The sequence below is a fragment of the Phyllostomus discolor genome, chromosome 14 (assembly GCF_004126475.2).
Source record: "Phyllostomus discolor isolate MPI-MPIP mPhyDis1 chromosome 14, mPhyDis1.pri.v3, whole genome shotgun sequence".
Lineage (NCBI taxonomy): Eukaryota > Metazoa > Chordata > Mammalia > Chiroptera > Phyllostomidae > Phyllostomus > Phyllostomus discolor.
Window position 1 is genome coordinate 48004950 of NC_040916.2, and position 15443 is coordinate 48020392.

The 15443-nt window shown below is 43.7% G+C and overlaps 1 protein-coding gene and 1 non-coding gene across 20 annotated transcripts in view; both read left to right on the forward strand.

The window, feature by feature from the left end:
- Positions 1-14894, forward strand: part of UBAP2L (ubiquitin associated protein 2 like) — a 46556-nt gene extending 31662 nt beyond the window's left edge. For 6 of the 19 annotated variants that reach the window (XM_036015375.1, XM_028502537.2, XM_036015381.1 and 3 more), the window contains 13 exons: positions 468-522; positions 930-1104; positions 1617-1689; positions 2953-3148; positions 3238-3326; positions 4324-4377; positions 4988-5069; positions 5823-6040; positions 6737-6842; positions 11641-11708; positions 12639-12836; positions 13253-13303; positions 14133-14894. In XM_036015375.1, the coding sequence (XP_035871268.1) occupies positions 468-522; positions 930-1104; positions 1617-1689; positions 2953-3148; positions 3238-3326; positions 4324-4377; positions 4988-5069; positions 5823-6040; positions 6737-6842; positions 11641-11708; positions 12639-12836; positions 13253-13303; positions 14133-14228 (1461 nt within the window). In that variant the 3' untranslated portion in view covers positions 14229-14894. Of the gene's footprint in view, positions 1-467; positions 523-929; positions 1105-1616; positions 1690-2952; positions 3149-3237; positions 3327-4323; positions 4378-4987; positions 5070-5822; positions 6041-6736; positions 6843-8357; positions 8759-11640; positions 11709-12638; positions 12837-13252; positions 13304-14132 lie in introns of those variants that run through there. The other 13 variants (XM_036015379.1, XM_028502539.2, XM_028502542.2 and 10 more) reach the window with 4 other exon arrangements.
- Positions 4769-4904, forward strand: LOC114489283. Its single transcript, XR_003683850.1, has one exon. It is a non-coding gene; the product is annotated as a small nucleolar RNA SNORA58 (small nucleolar RNA).
- Positions 14895-15443: the final 549 nt, after the last annotated feature.

The following is a 15443-nucleotide window of genomic DNA, read 5'->3' on the forward strand; positions in this document are numbered from 1 at the left end:
ATCAGTCTCAAGTACTTGTTTTCTCTTCCTGGAAGATCTGATTGCTAGAGTTCTGAGTGCATATCAGTAGACCTCACCTTGCTGTGTCTTGGCTTGGTGAGGGGGATAGCATATGCCAGAGGTGATGGGGAGTGACTGTCAGATGCAGCCAGAAAAACAGGTGACTTGGCTGAACTGTTTTAACCCACATCCTCCCCCAAGGATCACTGGATTTGGGCCTTTTCCGGTATCTATTTTGGGTTTGGGATCTATTGGCAGAGTTTGGGGTTGCTTTCTGTTGCTTTTGGTCATACTAGGTTGGCATATCTTGTTTGTTTTTTTTTTTTAATTTTTGTTTTTGTTTAGCTAGTTTATGTTATCCTTTGGTTAATTTACAGAATTTCTCTGGTTAGCAAGCTAAGTCAGTCAGTGCTAACTTGATCTGTTCCTTTTAGTGTGTGTTTTAACTCCTCTGTTTTTCGTGTCAGAATGGCTTCAGTTCTGTGCAGGCCACGCAGTTACAGACTACGCAATCTGTTGAAGGTAAGTGTTCTCCAGGCTTTCTCCTCCCAGTTGTAGTGTTTATCCTGTCCTTACAATGTTTTTGCATTTCCTAGGTTATAGTGGAAATAGCCCTGGCTCAATGATCAAAAAACATTTGGTCCTAGCTTGGTGCTACCTTGCTGTTTAACCTCAAGCCATCCTAAATTTTAGGTTCTCTGTCTTAAAATGATGATATTCCCCTTGGTTCCCTTTACTGAACAAAGAGATCAGTACTGTGAAATGCTTGGAATTGAAAAACAGGAAAGGATTCTACCTAAACACAAATGACCCATTATTAAATAACTCACACTCGTTTGTCTTTGGGACAACCTAGCACTGTAGTCATCTCTCACTTCAAAAACACTCCCTTTCCTCTAATGAGGTGACTTTTCTTTTTTCATTTCCAGGTGCTACAGGCTCTGCAGTGAAATCTGACTCACCTTCCACTTCTAGTATCCCTCCTCTCAGTGAAACGGTATCTGCGGCTTCCTTATTGACAACAACCAATCAGCACTCATCTTCCTTGAGTGGCTTGAGCCACAGTGAGGAGATTCCAAATACTACTACCACACAACACAGCAGGTGATTTGGGATGAGGGTTGGAGGTTGGGGTTAATGAAAGCTCTTTGGATCTATCTTACTCCCTCTACCTGGCAGAGATCACATTAGCTGAGTAGATGACCTAAAAGCTATTGGAAGTAAAGACAGAGGAGGATTATTTTCCCTTAACATCCAGTCTAGCTTTAACTGTTCAGTACCCCTGGATGGTTATTGTGCTTATTATACGATATCAGATTTCCTTGGTCCTATATTCTGCTTTATTTCCTGGCTGTATTTTTTTTTTAATTAATTAATTTATTTATTTTTAGAGAGCAAAGGGAGGGAGAAAGTGAGAGAGACAGAAACATCAATGTGAGGTTGCTGGGGGCCGTGGCCTGCAACCCAGGCATGTGCCCTGACTGGGAATCGAACCTGCGGCACTTTGGTTCACAGCCCATGCTCAATCCACTGAGCTACACCAGCCAGGGCCTGGCTGTATTCTTGACTGAACTTTGAGGTCACTGTGGCTTATGGCAACCTCTTTTTTGTTACAGCACGTTACCTACTCAGCAGAATACCCTTTCATCATCGACATCTTCTGGGCGCACTTCAACATCCACTCTTTTGGTAAAAGCATGGTGCCTTAAACAAAGAAATGGGGGGGGGTTGCTTTTTGTTTTCTTCCCCCCCCCCCCCCCCCCCCCCCCCCCCCCCCTTACAACTATCCAACCATAAGATTCTCCTAAGAAGGGATTCTGAGGTGGTAAAATGCTAATTGATCTAAGGTTGCAGGAAAGAAGTAAAAGGATATTTGAAGTCAAGAGAGGCAGAAAAAATCCAGAAATACTGCAGAGAGTTATCAAAGTTAATACTGAAGCTGAGTGGGGCTTTGTATGCTATGATAAATTCTGGAAGAATATCCCTTTCTAACTGGTACAGCCATTTTTATTCCTTGGTCTGGGATATGCTGAACACGAATCCTGAAAATAATCAGTGTGAGTCTGAGCATCCTGTGACAGTAGAGACCAGATAAGAGCTTTTGGTCAAAAAATTAATTTCATTGTTGTGATTTGTAACAACTATTTGTGTAAAAACGGAGATAGTAAGGAAGACAACTAACTTAAGAAGAACCCATATTGGGCAAAGGTGTTTAGTATGCCAGAATCCTAGGGAAAGATAATTGTGGGCTGAGGCTTTAGGCTTCAATTTATTAGAACTTGTACTTTTTTTGTCCCACAAGTTGGTCTTGTGCTGAATGAATGTAATGAAGAGTGTAGGGGAGAAGGCTGTGATACATTTTTTATATTTAAACTATCTTTGTCTTCGCACTGGACAACCAGCATTGGTTTCTGGGAGTTTGTCTTCCTTCCTTCCTCCCTTCCCTCCCTCCCTCCCTTCCCTCCTTCTCTCTCTCTTTCTCTTTTTTTAAAAGATTTAATTTATTTATTTTTAGAGAGGGGGGAAGGGAGGGAGAGAGGGAAAGATACATGGATTGGTTGCCTTGCATGCCCCCAACTGGGGACCTGGCCCACATCCCAGGCATGTGCCTTGACTGGGAGTCAAACTGGCAACCTTTTAGCTCACAGACCAGTGCTCAGTCCGTTGAGCTATACCAGCCAGGGCTCTGCCGCCTTTCTGAACAGGGTGTTGGTGTGCAGTGGATCATTCATTATCATCCTTGCCAAATGAATCTTAGGGAATGTGTACCTGGAGTGTGCTTAGTATTTCTTATAACTGCTTTAACAGCAGGCACCCTGGTACCCTTCCTCAGCCTTTTAAATTGGGAAATTGACATGATGATATAATCAACAGCAGGGATTGTTTATCTTTCCTAACCTGTTAGGCTAATTGTTGTTTCCACCCCTCTTCTACTGCTCCCTCTTTTTGAAGCACACAAGCGTGGAGAGTGAGGCGAATCTTCATTCTTCCTCCAGCACTTTCTCCACCACATCCAGCACAGTCTCTGCACCTCCCCCAGTGGTCAGTGTCTCCTCCAGTCTCAATAGTGGCAGTAGCCTGGGCCTCAGCCTAGGCAGCAACTCCACCGTCACAGCCTCTACTCGAAGCTCAGTTGCTACAACTTCAGGTATCCCTGTGTAGTTGGTGATGGCATTCCTTTGGGATAAAGGAGAGAAAGAATTCTGTGACAGGATAAAAATGTAATTTCTTTTTTAGGAAAAGCTCCTCCTAATCTTCCTCCTGGGGTCCCGCCATTGTTGCCTAACCCATATATTATGGCTCCAGGGCTGTTACATGCCTACCCGGTAAGTGAGACTGAAAGGTCTTCTCCAAAAGATGAAGTTGGTGTGGCTACTCTTTATAGCTCTGGTGGTTACAAGAAAGTAAGGTTTTAATCTTGTAGTTTTGAGGGGGGAATAAGTTTTTAGGGAGGAAGGACTAAACTGAGGCTAGGCCTTCTTTTGTGGATTATCTCTGTGAAACATATTCTGGGTCTCATAAACCAAAGGCCAGAGTGTCCTACCTGGAATCTCTTTCAATTTCTTAGAGGAGAATTTTCTCTAGTTGACAATTCGACAGTCTCTGAGGGGCTTGGCAGGCTCTGACCTGGTCAGAGGAGGATTCCCTGACTATTGGGACTGAGAATAGGTGGCTGAAAGCAGTACTCTTTTGCTCTGGTATATCTTTTATCAGCTCCAGGTATTCAGTGCCTATTAAGATGAACAGTATCTATAATTTTTTGTTAAAGGAAAAGTTTTGTGTTTTGTTTTTTTAATTTTCATTTGAGGGTATGCCCATCAATTTTGGGGGGGCGGGGGCAGACGCACACTGAGCCACACTGGCCAGGGCAAGAGTATATATTAACTTTTAAAAAGACACCTGTTCTTATTTCCAGAGAGTCTAGATGAATATCCAATAGTACTTCACATATTTTTTAATGACAACATGCCACCTTAGTACCCAGACATCAGAAAAAATGAGCAAAATGCAAATCCTTTCTGAAGGAGATAAATTTTAAGCCATGTTTTGAATCTGTAAGAGACAAACTGGTAGAATAGAAAGTAAGAGCTGGTTGTTCATGTATGACTTGTGTCAGTCCTACTGCTGCCCAGAGACCAATTCTAGTTGAATCGGTAGTATGTAACTCAAGGGAAGCTTCAAGACCTTTCATGCATCACTTTTATCTACTCCTCTTCCTAAAAATGAGGTTGAATGTTTTGTTGATTTATCTTTTCTCCTAGCTTTTTGGTTTGCTATCATTATGACCAGTCAACATGAGTATTATATATTTGTATCTTTCAGCCACAAGTATATGGTTATGATGACTTGCAGATGCTTCAGACAAGGTTTCCATTGGTAAGTATGTGGTGTAGAGCTTAGGAAAAGAAAGCAATCATAAAATTAGTGTCGTGGGGATTATTTCATATGTTCAGTTGATAAGTCATAGACAACTCCCACACCTTCATAAGCACACTTTGATTAAGATATATCAGAACATAGGAAGAAGTTCAGGGAGTGGTTCTAACAGAAGGTAACCTTTTTTTAAAAAATCAGGGTTGTGGCATCTTGGAAGTAAACAGATTTTAAGCACTCTATAGTTTAGAGTACCCTGGAGCTGTCAGGATGCTTTCTGTATGTTTCAGACACCTTGAATTCCAGAATTCTCAGTAGTAGTAGACTGTTAGGGATAATCATCTTGAGGTTGGAGAATATTATTGGTGCTGATGGACTTGGTGTGTTTTCCAGTGGGCATACCCGTAGACCTTGCCTGACTCTGCTCATGGCCAGGCAGGGGGGACAGTGTATGCAAGAGTAATTTGGGGTTTGTGCCAGCTCTAGCCATCTTATTTGGTGGCTGGATAAGTTGCATTACTTCAACATTCTCCTGCTTCTCAAGCTGTGGAGTTATTCATGCTGGAGAATGAATGACATTGTGTCTTTGCTCTTTTTAATTTTTCTCTTCTAGGATTACTACAGCATCCCGTTTCCCACACCCACCACGCCGCTGACTGGGAGGGATGGTAGCCTGGCCAGCAACCCTTATTCTGGTAGGACTGGGGTAGGGCTAAATAAAGGGAGATCATGTTGAGATCAGTGGCAGAAACTGGATGAGTAGCAGGAAGGGACCGAGTTCGGTTAAGCTTTGGCAGAAGTATAGAATCGATGTGATGAATCAGCTTTGGTAGATTCAGAAACCTGCTAAAGATGGAAGTGGGACAACTTTTCCCTTATCTCACTTTCTGTTGTTGCCTCTTGATTCCAGATGACATTTTGACTTTTCCTCAGCCATTCTCAAGGTTTTTCCAGGAAATGCAGTAGTTGAACTGGCCTTCCTCTGCTCATCTCAGCTGCTATACTCTACTCACAGTGGCAGTCTCATTGCCTTGCTTGGCCATGGACTCTTTTTTTTTTTTGCCTGACCTGTTGTCCTCACTAAGCTATCATTTTTCCCAATCTGTCGTCGTTTTACAAATGCAGCATAAAGTGTTCCCCATGGAGAGGTAGTAGAGGGCGGGGAGAATGAAAGAAGACAAGTAGGCAGGGCAATCATGCGGGAATTTTATATTGGGAGCCTGTCTCTGCCACAGCATTGCACAGTTATTCAACATTAGTACTTGACTAGCACTGTCCTTGCTGTGTGCTGAGCAATGCTAAGTGGAATGCAAAGAAATGTAATTCAAAGAATTAAACTTCAACAGTCCTTTAACAGGATTTTCTAGAATCACGTGAAACCAGAAGTGGTTACTCTTCATTGGTGTGGGGGTGAAAGAGGCAGATACATGTAGCCTCTTCTGTCACAGGTGACCTCACAAAGTTCGGCCGTGGAGATGCCTCCTCCCCAGCCCCAGCCACAACCTTGGCACAACCCCAACAGAACCAGACACAGACTCATCACACCACGCAGCAGACATTCCTGAACCCGGCGCTGCCTCCTGGCTACAGTTACACCAGCCTGCCATACTACACAGGGGTTCCGGGCCTCCCCAGCACCTTCCAGTATGGGCCTGCTGTGTTCCCTGTGAGTACCTGGGCTTGGTCTTTCATTGTGGTAAAGCATCCTAGCCCTGGTCACTATTCTAGCTGCTTTCAAGGACTTCAGGAATGGATTAGGAGGAACAGTTTCTACCTCTGGCCTGTTTCTGGCTTGGGGAGAGGGAGTGGGGCTGGATTTGGGGGGGTATTGGAATAGGGATTACCTCTTAGAATTAACTGAAGGAGAACTATGATAGCATACAGCTTTGTTCCCACAAACTATCATATTCATTCCCTGCTACCATTACCCCTTTCCCTTCTTTTAAAACTGGCATTTCTAGCCCTGGCTGGCATAGCTCAGCGGATTGAGTGCGGGTTGCAAACCAAAGTATCACAGGTTCGATTCCCAACCAGGGCACATGTCTGGGTTGCAGGCCACAGCCCCCAGCAACCACACATTGATGTTTCTCTGTCTCTCTCTCTTTCCCTCTCTCTCTTCCTCTCTTCTCCTCCCTTCCCTCTCTAAAAATAAATAAATCTTAAAAAAAAAAACAACCCTGCCATTTCTTGACTTCACTGTATGATTTTAGAAAGCTCAGTGAGGAGTCCATTTCACTAAGTAAACTGTGGTCAGCTGACATCACTATGGGTAGACATCTGAATACCCTGTCCCTGGAGGAAGGCAGGTGGGGTGAATGCTACTCTTGCCATTTCACTGTAGTTCTGTTTTTCTGATCTTTAGGTGGCTCCTACCTCTTCCAAGCAGCATGGTGTGAATGTCAGTGTGAATGCATCAGCCACCCCTTTTCAACAGCCAAGTGGATATGGGTCTCATGGATACAACACTGGTAAGCTTACCTTGACCCCAGCTGTCAGTGTGTCTGTGGGCTGTTATTAAATGAGTTTCAGGGAGGAAGACATGGTGCTTGAGAAAATAGTGTTGGTGATGGTGTGCTGCTGCTCCATGTATGATTGTTAATGTTTGACTTACCTGGGTGTCTGCCTGAGCAGCACCAGCAGAGGAGCTTGATTCTAGGACCATGTATTCACTACTCCTGACAGGGATGCCCTGGGTCATGTGTTAGCTATTAGCATATGCTGGCTGGCCTACTATTTGGGTGGGAAGCAGGTCAGGGGACCCCAAAATTTTACTGAGATGTCAGTGGAGGTGTTAATATGTATGGTACTGGTAGTATAAAAGGGGATATATTTACTAAATAGGAGGGTTAAGTGGGTTCTTTGCTAACCTGCTTACATTGCTTTGTAGTACTACTTTTTTCATGTGGTCCCTTTTTATTCCCTAGCTAGGAGAACTAGGATGTGGGGAAAATGGATTAGGGCATGAATATAGGCATACCTCAGAGATACTGTGGGTTCACTTCCAGACTGCCCATAATAAAGTGACTTTTAACTTTCAGTCTGATGGTGGAGGGTCTTCCCTTCACTTTGTAAAAAAAAAAAAAAAAATGCAGCACCTGTGAGGTATAATAAAACAAGGTATGTCTATACTCAATAAAGTAAGAGCTGCGTTGGCAGAGTTGGATTTGGCTGGTCTCTTTCAAAATCCATTTGCACATGTGATGGAAGGGAGGGAGATGTAGGAATCTTCTGAATGGATACTGATCTAAAAGATTCTTGGCCCGCCCCTTGCTCCTATACCTGACACCTATGCTCTACTTTTGGAGGACAGGGAGTAAGAAAAGGAATTTTGAATAAAGCAAAATCCAACTACTTTTTCCAGTGATTTGTAGATGAATATGGGTGAAGGGGAGGAGGTTGGGGTTGAGTGTTATTATTTCAAAATTCTCCCCTCAGTTACGGTTTCATGATTTGGATGGAGCTACATATGTGTTCTTCGCCCTTGTGTGGGCCCAAGGTTTTTAATAATTGGGGAACTCTGAGCTGAGCACAGAGGGCAGTTGGTCTGGGAATTAACAGCCAGGTGAAACTTTGAATGGTGTTATATGGTGAGGTCAAGATTTAAACTAAAGAAACTCTGAAATACCCATTGAGATTTAATACCTAGACTTCCTGTGGCTGTCCCTCTCACTAAGACCCACCCTAATCCTTAGTGGGAAGGACTATAGACTCACTGATTTGGAGTGGCCCCATTCTAAGAATATTAGATTTAAGTTTTGAGCTGGACTAAGTTCAAGAATTCTAAGAGGTAGGTGACTGATAATATATGAGATGGCATACCTGATACTGTAAATTCTAGCTTCTTACCTCCCTTAAGATTTCAGAAATTTTCTGTAACAGCCCTTTTGAGAATCCCCAGTTCCCAACCCCACAGAGGGTTCTAGTCATCCCATTCCTCATCAACCTCTAAATTCATTTATTTTTATGTATTTGATTCCTTTTAGGAAGAAAATATCCACCCCCTTACAAGCATTTCTGGACGGCAGAGAGCTAATTTGGCCCAAGGCTGGGGGCTATGTTTTGTGTGTGTGTATAAATTTGCACTGAAGTCTTGTTTCAGAAACCAGACCACTGAGGAGAGCCTGCTGAGCTGGGGCCATGGCCTGCGTGGCTTGGGGAAATGAGTTGGTGGATACCTTCTGGGCTTTGAACTTGCCCTTCCCCCATTTCCCTCTCCCCCATGTGTCTGACCCTGTCTTACCCATTTCGAGTTCAAGCGGTGCAGCATCTCCGAAGCATCAATGCATACACCTGCTGTTGCTTTTGTTTTCTGGAAGGCATGTAGTTTCAACTTGTAACAAAAATATTTGTAGTCTTCAATAAACTGTGGTATTTCTTTAGCTAACTCTGGCGTTCTTTCCGTGCATGTCTTTCTGGACACTAGGAGCCAATGTTGTGCAGTGGATGAAGGGTGGAGGGTGGACTTTTCAATCAAACCCCAGCATAGCCAAAGAACTGGTAACTTTTCAGTATGGTGATATTATAAAGGTGGGGGAGGAGAAACAGTCTCATTTTCCAACCTTGCTGATTGGGGTAAAGAAAGCTATTTGTAGAAAATCCCTGATTCTCCATGCTTATTATAGCTCTTCACTTACCATTTAGATCTTCCCCTTGCCTTGGACATAAGCAGGGAGGGGAAGGAAAAACGTTTAAGAGTGTCATGTCATGGTGAAAGGGAGAAGAGATGGTGTTCAGAGCTGTTGATAGAGAAATATCTTCCAAGGCTTAATTCCCACATTTGGTTACCCAAGGCCAAGTAGCTGATTGAGATCTGATAAAGTCTTGTGACCAGCTAGTTGATGACTCAGGCTGTGGAAACTGTGCTAGCCTGGAATATTGTTCTTAGTCCCTCGATGGCTTTTCAGGGATTGTGGATTATGAAGTCGTTTTGCACTTGTGGGTGTAGCTAAGAATGTGTGGGAGAGGTTTGGTTAGACATCTTGACTATGGAATTCTCATCCCCACTCAATCCAACTAGTACACCACCAGCCTTTTGTTTACAGAGTTCACTTGCACAGTGAGAATAGGCCCTCTGGAGTAATTTTGTCCTGGGGGTGTGACCAACTTTCCAAGAGAGAAATTGCTTCTTGTTTCCCCTCCCTACCATTCACATGATGTTTGGATGATCATCACTATTTGGGAGTGGGGGATAGAGGGGAGTTTTGACTCTTGGAAGGAAAGCAAGAAAACAAGTTTGAGGAGCTTTCTAATAACTGGTGAAGGGTAGGCAGGGAAACCAATACCCATTATTTTCTAGTGCCTCTAATGCTTAACACTGAGACTATTAAGGCTACTACAGAGAATTCTACCCGCCCCCCTGCGCCCCCCCCCCCCCCCCCCCATGTTTCCAGTTCCTTGAACCAATATCCCAGTTGAGGCCTCTGGACCATAAACTGGTTTAAGCTAGTCCAGCCTCTGGAAAGAATGAGACCAGCTGGGGCACGATGAAATTAAATTTCTTTCTACCACATAGCTTGAGAGTCAGGTTAGCCATTTCTCCCGTTTATGTGGGATGACCAAGGGGTGCTGGCAAGCTATTTGAGCCTTTGCAGTAAAGACAAATCATTATCTTACGTTTCATTAAAAAATGGTCTATTTATATCCTATGTATTCCACCTTATTTCAACTCTTCCATACAAGCCTCATTGGCTTAGTCTTTACCATAAATGAGCTTGTTTTTAAAGTGAGGCCTATTACCAGTGATTTGCCAGATGGGCACCTGGGGTTTGAAAAGGGAAGGGGAAAAAATACTTTTATCAGATCATGTATTGTCCCTGTCTTTTACTTCAGTGCCTTGAAAGTAGTATAGAGTTGATACTTTGACACGGGAAAGTATTTTCTCATGCTTGCTTTCTGTAGTTCTGTTCTTTTTCCTAGTTGGTGTTTGCTCCTCCCTGGAACTATCTGGACTTGTGATGTGGGAGGGGTTTCCAGGTTAAGATGCCACTTCTATTGGGAAGATTCTAAAGTGGCTGTCTAAGGTGGGCTTAACTTTTGATGGCTGCCTTTGTCCTAGGCATTGGGAGGATTTGGGTTCTGGAATTGGAAGGGGGATTACTCCTAATTGTGGGTGAATGGAGGATTCCTCATTTGTGATTTGGTCACTTTAGCATAGCGCTTTAAAAAAACCCTTCCATCAAAGTGCTCCTACCAGCCGAGGAGAAGGATCCAAGGACACAGACTGAAATGCAAAGTTTTGTTGTTTTTTTTTTTAATCTCATTTTATGAGAATTAATATATCTTAAAAGCATGCTTTAAATTCCTAGTTAAATTTGAGTTACTTTATCTCAAATCTTTGCATAAAATTTCTGTAGTAAGTTGCTGGTTTATTTTACCTGATGGCTTTTTTCTGTCTCCTTGACTTTTTGCCCCAGGAGGTAATGTATGTGTATTTCAGTTTAAGGAGTACAAATTAAAATGAGGAATTGTATTACTTTGGTTTCCTTAAAGTTGTGGTGGTAGGGAGTTTTTCCAAAGGAAACATGCAAGTTGTGAAAGTATGAATTTAAAGCCTTTGTCTCATGGAGAAGCTAAAGTTGTAAACTAGAATAACATTTAGATTTTTGTGTTCCACCTAGACTGTAGGAGATAGCCTATTCTATATACCTTCTTTACTCCCCTTCCTTAAAATGCGTAAATGGAAATTCATATTTGTGCCAGCTCGTACTAGCATAAAGCCTAGAAACTCCAGGACTGGAGAAGCTGGACTAAGTGAGCTGAAGCTCTGAGAATGATAGAGCTCTTGGGGGCTGAATTGGATGGATTGTTCCTCTAGTATTTACCTTATGCTGTGAAAGCATGGATATTGAGCCCAGAAGTGTTTTCATGAACAGAAAGAGCTAGATTACCTGTCTTCTGGAGCAGGAGTGAGTGAATTGGGTGGATTCATTTGAAATGGATATTAAAAGTTAATACATTCCTGTTGGGCTTTGCCACAGAGGTGTTTTGAAAAGTATATGCTAGTGAGTTTTGGCTATATCCCCTTGGCCCCCCAAAAACTCACTCATACATATATACTTAGTACATACCTGAAAAGGACAAGAGAACCCTTAGCTAGCCTTTGTGTCATGAGCTCTTATCCCTCAGGACTGAACTGAAGCTGGAAAAACAGACCAAAATTCCCTTGCAGTGCAATAGCTAGAAAGACGGCACATGTAACCTCCTCCCAGGGAGAGGGGTCAGCCAGCTAGCTGAGCTAATCCTCCTATCTGTTTCCTCCTCCCCTAGGTGTATCAGTCACCTCCAGTAATACGGGCGTGCCAGATATCTCGGGTTCTGTGTACTCCAAAACCCAGGTAGGTACCTGGCTCTGGATTAAAGTAGAAAAAGAGGGACATAGAGAAGGTGGAGTTGCATTAATAGAAGTGAGCAGGAACACCTACCTAAGAAAAATGTTAGGAAACCTATTCTACTAGATAATGATTGGTCTCTAGACTTCAATTTCTTGAGGAAATGTAAATTTAGCCCTCTTGGGCAGTGCAAGAGATGTTATAGGAAGACTGGAAAATTGTAATGTGTCATGATGTATTGTGTAACTGTCCTGGTCCTTTATTTACCCACTCCTAACCTTTTCATAACTTTCCAAAAGAATGAGTGTGGAATGACGAAAACTGGTTCATTCCATACATATAAAGATACATATAACACAGGGGGCAAAGCCCAGTTTAGTAAGGAAAGTGAGGCATTTGAATTATCCTCAGATTTGTATTGTTTCCTGCCCTGTCCCCATCATCATGAATAATTAAAAGTTTGATATATATAAAGTATTAGGAGTTATGGTGGAGTGCTTCATGGCCAAGACCTTTAACACTCGACACCTCAGTGTGTATTCATTTCTTTTGAAATATCCAAGGAGTTCTCATTTCTACACAGTTTCAGAGGTGGGGATGCTAAGAGTAGTCAGCAGATTTCACTGTGTTCATATATGACATTAGAGTTTATGAAGTGCTTTTATACCCATCCTCTCTCATTTGGTCCTTAACCAAAAGGTTAGTAGCATCCCTGTTTTATATATGAGAAAACTGAGGCATGGAGAGTAATTTTCTCAGGATCACACAGCTGTTAAAGCACAGAGCTGAGACTGGGACCTGAATAATCTGACTTCAAGTGCAGTGCTCCTTCTATGATGACACCATGCTGCTTTTTGAGAGTGAGAGAGCTTGGGCTGAAATCCCAAAGAATCATTTGCTGATCCCTTTTACTCTCTCTTTCCTCCACCTGGATAGCAGTCCTTTGAGAAACAAGGTTTTCATTCCGGTACTCCCGCTGCCTCCTTCAACTTGCCTTCAGCTCTAGGAAGTGGGGGGCCCATCAATCCAGCCACAGCTGCTGCCTACCCACCTGCTCCCTTTATGCACATTCTGACACCCCATCAGCAGCCGCACTCACAGATCCTTCACCATCACCTGCAGCAGGATGGCCAGGTAATAACCCTCACTCTGTCCTTTTCCTTCCTCTTCCTTCCTATCCCTTAAAACTGCCTCCCTTTTCCTTTCTTACCCTTCCTTACCACCACCTCCACCCAGTCCTCCCCAGCGCCAGCCATGGGCATACAGCACATTACAGACACAAGCGCACATAACATGAGTGGCCGGCAAAGGAGATGTCAGAGAAGGGGCCAGATTGAAACCCTTTTTGCCCAATTCCTTTGGTGCCTTTCTCCTCCACCTCTTCCTGTAGCACGGTTGTCCTCATCCCATCGAACCTGGGTCACACCTCCCCTCTTACCTCACCCAGCCCTCCCCCTTCCCTCACATTGTAGCTTTCCCTTCTAATAATGGTGGAGTTCTATTGTCAAAGTTTGTCCCTTTATTTTCCATATATCCTGGTTCTGCCTCAGCTACCATATTTGCAGATGATTCTCTGTTGCCAGCGCCAGCAGGAGGAGCAGGTAATGAAACTGAATGATATGCTTGAACCCACTCCTTTTCAGTCCCCATTTCACCTCCACAGCCTCAGGGAACTTGAGAAAAGATTGTATGATCACAAATCGGGATACACAAACACACACACCTTGCTGAGCTCTCTGGCCTCCCATTCCTCTCTTGTCCTCCCCTCCTTGATGCCTTCTTTCTTTCTATCCTTCCCCGACTCTACACTTGGTTACTGGAATGGAAAAGATTCTTGGCAGCATCTGGAGCCTGGGGTCTCAGACTGTCTCTCCTACCTTGCCTGAAATGGGTTCACAGATGTGACATACGTGGTAGGGGTGGGGAGCCATGGGGGTGGTACAAGTGACCTCTCCTCCACCAAAGGTGGCTGGGAAACTGGAAGAAGACTTCTTTCCTTTCAAAGGCAGCTTTCCAAATTGAATTCTTCCTGGGGATCAATGAAAATGAAGTCACCTGTGATCACTCAGTACCAAGAGGCCATAATTCTCTCTAGATGTCTAGAGAGTTGCCTTTTCTCAGAGCAGCAAGGGAAGTGGGGGTGTGGAGAAGGAATTGAAAATGAATAGAACTGATTCATTATCTTATCTCTGAAGGTATCTTACCCTCTTTTCATCTTTCCCCTATTTAAGGGTTGGAAGTGCTTTTTTTTTGTCAGAGGTGCTCTAGCAACTGTATAAATCAAATTTTCTATGGTTGAGAAACAAGTAATTTCTAAGCAAGGGGGATGGGTGAGCAACATGATTTCCAGATCTCCACCTTGCAATGTCACAAATTTGTCCCACTAACTGGACACCTTTTTCCTCCCATCATCCTCCCATTCCCCTGCAGACGGGCAGCGGGCAACGTAGCCAGACCAGCTCCATCCCGCAGAAGCCCCAGACCAACAAGTCTGCCTACAACAGCTACAGCTGGGGGGCCAACTGAGGCCCTGACCCTCTCTTCATGGTCCCATCTTCTGAGAGGGCTACTCAGCCTGGCAACTATGGAAACAGCATCAAAGAGAGAGGAATGTGGGGGAGTTCTGCTGCACCCCCCCACGCCAGTGGTCCACCCCATGCCTCAGCTTCATGTCTGTCCATTTCCATACCATCCCCACTCTGTTGTATGTATTATAGGATTTGTATTTTCTCCTTTTTTTTCTTCCTTTCCTCCTCCCCCCTTGCATTCAAAATTATGAAACTTTGCTGTGGGCCCAGCCCTTCATTCTCTTCCTTTCACCCTGGTGGTGTTTGGGTGAGGTGCAGAGGGGGGCCCCCAAATATATATCAGCCCAACAGCCCTGTGTCTCCTCCTTTATTATTAGGAAACAAAACAACAACAAAATGGCGTCATGAATATGAACAGCATTGTCAGATGAATTAGTTGAAGTGTTTTTTTTTGTACTGTGTTCTCAAATTTAATGGATTAATGTGTCTTGTATATATAAAAAGAAAACCTCTACCTTCAGCCTCTGCCCATTCTTGCTCCGTCTAGGACATCCTCAGTCTCGTCGATGACCAGCTTGGTGAATAAATATTATTGTACCAACTGGGCCTCCTCTAGCAGGCCCCGAAGGCAGTGGAATAAAATAAAATCTTCGCCCTTGAAGAACACCTCTGACCTTACTGTTTTAGTATAGTGCCCTTGAGGGGTTTCCCTTTCCTTCAGAAACTGCTACATCTATGGCAGGTTTTAGGCAATGAAGGGAATGGGATAGTGAACATTGGGTGGAAGGGGGAGAGGTTATTAAGAAGGAGCTGAAAGAAATGGCTTTGTAAAATTAAAAGTATAGTGTAGCTGGGTCCAGGCAAGTGAACTAGAAAGGGAGGGGCAACATGCTGGCAAAACTGAAGTTTGGGGCCTGTTTCTCCTACACATACAACATACACTACAGTAGTTCTTGCTGCTTGGATGCCTTCGTTTCCCATAGCTGTCCTCAACCCCCTGAAAAAGAATCTAGAGGAAGGCCAGAGTTGGGATTGGGGTTAGGGGTGCAGGGAAAGTCAATGAATGATAGCAAGAGGGGCACTTAAAGCCCCAAATTATTCCCTCCCAAAACTCGTAACTAGATTTTCCTTGCTCTTTCACAAAGCCTTTATCCTGTTTATAAAGCCTGCATAGAATTCCAAGAACTCCTCAGTAGCCACAGATGGAGTTCAG